This window comes from Halictus rubicundus, chromosome 12 (assembly GCF_050948215.1).
Source record: "Halictus rubicundus isolate RS-2024b chromosome 12, iyHalRubi1_principal, whole genome shotgun sequence".
NCBI lineage: Eukaryota > Metazoa > Arthropoda > Insecta > Hymenoptera > Halictidae > Halictus > Halictus rubicundus.
This window is the reverse complement of record NC_135160.1, coordinates 11977929-11985083: the sequence shown is the minus strand read 5'-3', so window position 1 is coordinate 11985083 and position 7155 is coordinate 11977929. Positions and strand designations below refer to the sequence as shown.

At 34.3% G+C, this 7155-nt stretch overlaps 3 protein-coding genes across 8 annotated transcripts in view; 2 read left to right on the top strand and 1 right to left on the bottom strand.

The window, feature by feature from the left end:
• The first annotated feature begins 265 nt into the window (after nt 1-265).
• Nucleotides 266-1682, top strand: Rad51d (Rad51 recombinase D). The gene is made up of 4 exons (XM_076797973.1): nt 266-560; nt 642-754; nt 824-1034; nt 1120-1682. The coding sequence occupies exons 1-4, from the start codon at nt 417-419 to the stop codon at nt 1621-1623; spliced, it is 972 nt and encodes a 323-aa protein (XP_076654088.1). The 5' UTR covers nt 266-416; the 3' UTR covers nt 1624-1682.
• Nucleotides 1683-1992: 310 nt separating this feature from the next.
• Nucleotides 1993-4586, top strand: LOC143359815 (uncharacterized). The gene is made up of 2 exons (XM_076798088.1): nt 1993-2184; nt 2858-4586. Exons 1-2 carry the CDS (start codon nt 2102-2104, stop codon nt 3408-3410), a joined length of 636 nt encoding a protein of 211 aa, XP_076654203.1. The 5' UTR covers nt 1993-2101; the 3' UTR covers nt 3411-4586.
• Nucleotides 4081-7155, bottom strand: part of Ttd14 (TRPL translocation defect 14) — a 40702-nt gene continuing 37627 nt past the window's right edge. For 3 of the 6 annotated variants that reach the window (XM_076798082.1, XM_076798084.1, XM_076798087.1), the window contains 2 exons: nt 6944-7125; nt 4728-6460 (listed from right to left, as the gene is read on the bottom strand). In XM_076798082.1, the coding sequence (XP_076654197.1) occupies nt 6174-6460; nt 6944-7125 (469 nt within the window). In that variant the 3' untranslated portion in view covers nt 4728-6173. Of the gene's footprint in view, nt 4644-4727; nt 6478-6943; nt 7126-7155 lie in introns of those variants that run through there. The other 3 variants (XM_076798086.1, XM_076798083.1, XM_076798085.1) reach the window with 3 other exon arrangements.

Below are 7155 nucleotides of genomic sequence, written 5' to 3'. Positions count from 1 at the left end.
AAATGTAATTATAAAATATATTTTATAATGATTCTTATAGTAACAGATATAATAATTGTTAATCTTATGTCTGATATATTTAAACTAATTACTAGTAAAGTATATTCGCTAAAGGAAAATGGAATGCCCAATCATGATTGAGTTAATAGCGTATTTCTGATAATAATTAATTCCATAATTGTTTCCAGGTAAATAAGATTAATGAAACGTGTACATACTTTTGAACGGCAGTGTATATCACGTGAATCCAAATAAACGTTCGTATGGCATCGTTAATGTTAATATTCCGGAAGTTCGTGCCGTATCGCTTGCTTGTTTAGTTGATATCGGCAGTATGAATACAAACGAAAATGTTACAATGTAATTTTTTTATGTAGATTTCAGAGACAACAATTGAAAAAATTGTATTTTCGAGAATGACAAAATTAAGTTCGGATATAGACTTGAAACTATCCGATACTGTGGTACAACAATTAGAGCGTAGGAATATCAGAACTGTTCTAGAATTTGCAGACGAGGATTCGGACAAGTTGGCGACGTTCACCGGACTTTTGCTCAAAGTATACAAGTTTATTTATCACGAATAACAACGAGAACAAAACTTTTCAACTGAAAATATTAAATTTAGGTTACGTTGACAGGATATACTTCACATTAAAAAAATTATTTCACAAAAGTGTGGAGGTGTGGTAAGAAGTGCCTGTGATTTGCTCAAAATAGAATTGAGTAACATAATTCCTACAGATTTATCATGGTAATGCAACTGAATTTATGTAATTCTGTAAAAATTCTATGAACGTCTAACAAGAATTCAAATAATTAGTTTAGATAACTTATTGAAAGGTGGATTGTATCCAGGGCAAATATATGAACTATGCGGTATACCATCAAGCGGTAAAACACAATTGTGTTTAACAATTGCAAGCAACGTTGTTCTCAGGGGTAACAACCTTGTACGATACATAGATACGAAAAGAGATTTCTGTGGTTCACGTGTAGAAGAAATCTTGTTGAGCAAAAACATTTGTAAAAAGGTATTATCATAAATCTATAATCTATCCATAATCTATAATCTATCTATGTATAATTACAATTATATTTTATAATTCCTGGATACAGGTGGTAGATGAAGCTCTGGACCGTATTAGAGTATGCAGTATACAAAATTTACACGAACTATTTAAGGTTCTGCGTTGGCTAACAAGCGCTTTGAAAGAGGAGAAAGAAGATTGTCGTACAAGGATTATAATCATAGATTCTTTACCAGCGATAATTTTTAAGTATTCCAAAGACTATAGAATAGCAATTCCGCTGAATCACCTAGCAAATATATGTTTTTTTATCGCTAATGAATTTCGTTTATCGATCATCACAGTCAATTTGATTACTCAATGGAATTCCGACGACGGAACGGAATCGGCTCGCATAAATATGAACGATGTAATACACAGTGATGTAATACCGACGTTGGGAAAGTACTGGGCAGGTATTCCTAATAAAAGACTGTTGATAGAAAAGGTAGATCTTGGGAACAGGAAAATTTCTATATGGAAAAGCATTCAATTCGAAACGGATATTTCGTGTGTGTTAAGTATAGGCAATAGTGGTGTAGTATGTACTTAATACTGTAAAAACATGTATGTGCTGCTACTTGATTCTTTAATAAAGTCAACGACTGTAAATGTTTGTTTATTAAACCTATATATAGAACATGTTTTAAGTGCAAGAAAGTGATTGGAGTTTTCAAATTTCGAAATGGAGCTTCTTACATTTTTAAGAAACCAAGATCTGGCTGATCAACAACGTCAAGAACGTCAACGTATTCAAGAATGAAAACCTCAAATTGAGGCAATATTGTTTTCTCTCGAAATTTTTTTGGAAATAAAATTAAAAAGTTAAAAAGCAACATGACTCTTGGAATGACCTAATACATATTTATATAGCTGGGATTTTAAAAGTACGTGGCTGCCGTTTCTAACTTCCGGTGATCGTGTGATTTACAACGTTGCCACGTTTCTGTAGTGTGCACGGTAGCATAACAGTTTATAATGGTTATATTAGATTAGTGTTAGAGTATAGTGTTAATTAATTGGTAAGAACGATGGCTTCCTTAGTTGCCGATTATGGTACTTCCTCAGGTTCAGAGAGTAGCGACGACGATATTTCGGAAAATGGCGATAACACGTAAGCTTGCATCAACGTAGATTTCTATGCCTCCTTGTTTGTTTTCCTTTTCCATTTAACCTTACTCGATCGCGTTTATTTCACTCTTCGAAATGAATTACTATCTCTGTCCCATATTATGGTGTATATTACACTTTTATTTTTGCCCCAGTTATGGTACACATTACTCTCCTTATCCCTTTAATTAACTTTATTAAAAATTGATGATACTAAACCTAACTTAATTCAACATTCTACGAGCAGTGTTCGCGTCAAGTGTTTGTTTATTTCTAACTGGTAATCAATTTTGTTCTGCAATTACTACTGCCGAATACAATTTTGTTAATTAGCAATTAATTGCTTTGCTTTATGTATTATAACGATATTTTCACGTTAGCTATATTTACATCAACGGTGCGCCGTGCGGTGTTTTCGTGTAACAAAAATTTTTAAAAAATAATTACAAGAATAGCCGTCTATTTATTCGACTAGATTAATTTGTATCGATTAATGCGAGCTAATAAAAGATTTTCAGTAATGTATATTGTATCGTATGGAACAGAGATAGTATTATATCCCCATTGCTTTTTATGGTATCACATATAGGAAATACATGAGAACATATAAGAAGCAGTTGACGCTTACACGTAAGATTGAACTGGTTCTTTGTAATCTGATATTGCCTAACCATTAGTTTTAAGGAGGAAGAACAAGAGGAAGACGAAGACGAAGAGAATTGTGAGAATAACGAGGAACAAGAAAACGACACAGCTTCCAATGAAAAACTTCCATTGCCAACACCCGATTTTAATGGCACACCCACCATGAAAACTTCAGTCTTCTCAAATCCATTCGTGGAAGCAGAGAAAGCAAAGAGTGCGATTCTCGAGAAACATGTGAAAATGACACCAACTTTGGATGACACAAAAATGATAAATGGTAGAAAGATTTGTTGGAATTATAGGAAAGGTAGATGCCGTTTTGGTCATAATTGCACGTTCGCGCACGATTCCGATTTACATCGAACAGCAGCGGAATTAGAAGCGATTCGTGCTCCGCAAGAAACGATTATTTGTCAGACTCAATACAACGGACAAGTTCTTCTGAACGACGATGATGAGATAGATCAAGAGAACAATCAAATGAATAAGCGTAAGAAAAGGCCAGGTTTAAGTCAGTCCTTGGTACCTAGTAAGAAAGTCTTGAAAATGTACAAAGCGCAACAAGCTAAAGCTGTTAGTAGATAAATTATAAATACTAAGTATTCGAATTACGCTAGCTTACTACATTGAAAGAGAATATTTCATAGTTTTCATGGTTTCGATTCCGTGTTGGGAGAATCGATAACGAAACGCATCGAAAACTGTACGAACAAATGATCGCAGTATAAAAGGATTTTTATCTTTTTATGTATTACAAGAAACTAAACGAAGTAGACACTTCCAATAAAAATTACATAGGAAATAGGGTTGCGATCCGCAGCTACTTCGAGATCAATGAAAAAACAAAAATTATTTAAATACTTGATATTTATAGGAAATTGTTTGTTATGTATATAAAAGTACACTTTACTTGTATAGTTGATACTTCCAGGGACCTGCATAAAATATATTTCTATTCATATTTGACATCCCTAACTTGCCCACAAATAATGAAATATGTCTTCTAATTGTTTGCTTTTTTATTGTACAATTCGATCGATCGTGCCTCTTCCTCGGGAAGGCAGTCGCAGCAAAGAGATCTTTTGTACAGTAACTCGAAAAATGTTTACAGATACAGAAGTATTGTTCTGTTGAAATATTCTACAAAATTCCATTAGAGCTTTAAGAAATTTTAGACGATGTTTAATGTACAGTGCAAAAGAATCGTCGCTCTATGTGCTATATGTAAGAAAAGGATTATATGAATTATGTACAATATTGTTAACATTTTCTTCTGATGAAAGGTGGTTAATACATTACAGTATCTATATTAGGTACTAACAGTAATTTAGAATAATCGAGGTATACCAAAAATAACAATTACGCTTCCACTATTCGTTATATCTTTCTACATAATGTTATAAAATATAAATCAGGGCTTCTATGATTCCATACTAATGTGCATATACGATTGTTAATCTTGTATTTCCCATCTTGAAATATCGTATCTCGTTCTTTACATGCACTCCGACTACTTAAGTATTTTTAATGAAAGAAGCTTTACTTAACACGGTGAAACGCATGAGTTTAGACTCGTTGGAGTTACAAGAAAGAAAAAGTAACAGATATTTGCTAATAGGTTTGATACAATTCAAAAAAGAGCGTTCACGCATTCGAAAACATTTATATGTAGCTGTAAGTTTTCTTTTTTATTTTATACAACTGTAAGATTACGAAGGAAAGTTTTTTCGAAAAATGGCAATAAATCTGCAGTGACCAACATGCTATCGAATTCTATTCTCCTCCTAGTCGTGTACCGCATGCAAAGTAAGCCTTAATCTGAAAAAGAATACAGCAAGAAATTATTGAAGTTTTTGTCGATCAGACCAGAATGTAGTTTGGGTATAAAAATAGACGAAAGTGTGATAGGCACATGACATTTTATTAGATAATCATGGGTACATATGAGTTCGGATCAATTATATGTGGTATAAGTGCTTCAATAACTGATTATTGCATCTCTCATTGAAAATATATAATTTATATATCATTCTTCTCATTTTCGCGACTGAACATTTCACAGGCACTTTTTCTCTAAACAATGGCAAAATTTGTGATTAAATGTGACTATGTAAAATAAGCATATACATGTATAATCATCACAGTTTACGTTCATTAAGTTATGATCAGTGATGAATCAAACTTTAATTGGTAAATTAAATTAAGTGTTGACTAATTTCATTATACCAAAGTAAGTTCCTTTCTTTCGTGAAATACTTGGAATCAACAGTTAATATTGCTTGCACCAAAAAAGTATTCTCATCGAATTGTCGTCTCACACGTCAACTTAACGAATTCCTTAACGGAAATATACCTGTTAAGTACTAGTACATTTGACAATTACCTTGCCATGACTATAATACATACTTCTGACAATACTGCGGAACAGTACAATCGTTGAACCATACTTTTGTAAGTTACCTCGCCTTGCAACACGTCAAAAGATAAGAGAAATACTAAATTCAGTTTGTGTTTGTGTTTTACGCTAGGAAAGTATTTTCTTGAGAGAATAGACAGTCCTATCGCGGGAAGGAAACTCTCCTCCGCGGTCTAAGGTAGAATTTGCGAAATGAACCGTTCAAGTACGTTTACATTAGTGCAATAACATTAATTTTCTATCGAGACAATGTTAAACGTTTCTAAGGAAAAGTATACTTCACACTGATCGTATGTTCTCGGATAATTACATACGTCGAATACGTTGTTTGTATGCTACGTACTACGTGTATCTTGTATCACAATTATTTATAAGTAAATTTCCTTAAATAAACAGTTACCACAGTAGTTCTAATCGAAACAAAAAAGACGTACATAAGTAAAGAGATGGAGAGCGAAGTGAGGTGATTCAGATGTAAAAATACTCGGTATATTAATCGACATCGCTTGTTTCAAAAAACAGATCGGTAAAAAATAGGTGTTAAGTTGTAATTCAATTATATTAAGTACGTTAATTTTTCTCCTGTAATATACATACAGTATTTGAATAGGAGACACCCTGTGAGGTCTCAAGTTAGAAAACAGGTGTGGTTTATGGTCAATAAATTTGTCACTTTCGTATTGCACAGGAAATTTTTTTGTCGCTTTTTAAAAGTTAACTGTGTCAGTGCCAACAGAATACTTTTATTTATTTTCCTTGGAATCAATCATTTCAATGAAATTCCCTCGTCTCTCTCTCTCTCTCTCTCTCTCTCTCTCTCTCTCTCTCTCTCTCCCTCGTTGCTCTACTTTTATCATTTTTGCTTTTTTCTCGTCCTCAGATTCATTCTCATCGATACTCTTTTCGCGTCTTTCTTACAAGCCATCCTTTCTCTATTTAGCAGGACTACCACATTCAACGCGTGTTTTGTCTCCTTGACTATTGCTTTGTACGCTACTCCGTCCCATAAATTTCGCATTTCCGTTCGCAACACCGTGATTACCATTTTGCACACCATTAACAACTTTGTCAATACCATTCACACCGACCTCTACGCCGTTGACTCTAGTATCGAACCCGTTTACTCGTTTTTTAACTGATGTGCTATCTTTCGTTTCCGGCGAACTGATATTTTTACATTCCGTTGATCCACATTCCGTCAAGCCTGCAAGAGCGTAATCTGTGCAATTTAAAAGACTGATCAAACGAAAGATCGCCTACACCGAATAATATGATACACTATCGAGTCACCTAACGCGCGACCACTTCAAATTACTCGTCAATCGTTTCGAACAAAATTGCGCAGTGTGCCAGCATTTTTTTTTCAGAATTTTGATGGAGTATCCAAAAGCCCCAATCTTTTGTTCGTACAAACAACAATTTCCGAGTAATTCTGTGTCATCAACGTTCGATGACTCATCCTGTATAATGGATAACGTTCGCCATTACTGCAGGCTGTTTTTTGAAAGAGATTGGAAGTTCATCAATGATCATAATAGTCATCTACCATGATCCTTGAGGTATACATCCCTCTTTCGAAAAATAGACTATAATAATTCACCGGTTACCCGGATTTCTCATTGAACATCCAGTTAACAGGTTGAACAATGGTGAACCAGTTACACCTATACAGCAAATGGTGATAAAGTATGCGAGTACGTACCGTGTAAATTGTGGCAGTATTTATTGGTGCTGTTCCACTCTTCTCTGAGGCTGAGGTTGAACATGCTGTAGTCCGGATTCCCGGTGACTTCTTTCTCGATTGTCAGGAACTGTGGTAAGATGTTTTTCAGCTCGTCTCCCGATAACGCTGTGTACGTTTCAAGCAACATTAAACCTCGGCACCTGAAACCACGTCAATCACGTTACTGTAGA

Coding starts and splice junctions, on each gene's coding strand:
- LOC143359815 (XM_076798088.1), top strand. CDS start 2,102: ATGGCTTCCTTAGTTGCCGATTATGGTACTTCCTCAGGTTCAGAGAGT. Junction 2,185..2,857: donor TCGGAAAATGGCGATAACAC/GTAAGCTTGCAT, acceptor CCTAACCATTAG/TTTTAAGGAGGAAGAACAAG.
- Rad51d (XM_076797973.1), top strand. CDS start 417: ATGACAAAATTAAGTTCGGATATAGACTTGAAACTATCCGATACTGTG. Junction 561..641: donor TCACCGGACTTTTGCTCAAA/GTATACAAGTTT, acceptor TTACGTTGACAG/GATATACTTCACATTAAAAA. Junction 755..823: donor ATTCCTACAGATTTATCATG/GTAATGCAACTG, acceptor TCAAATAATTAG/TTTAGATAACTTATTGAAAG.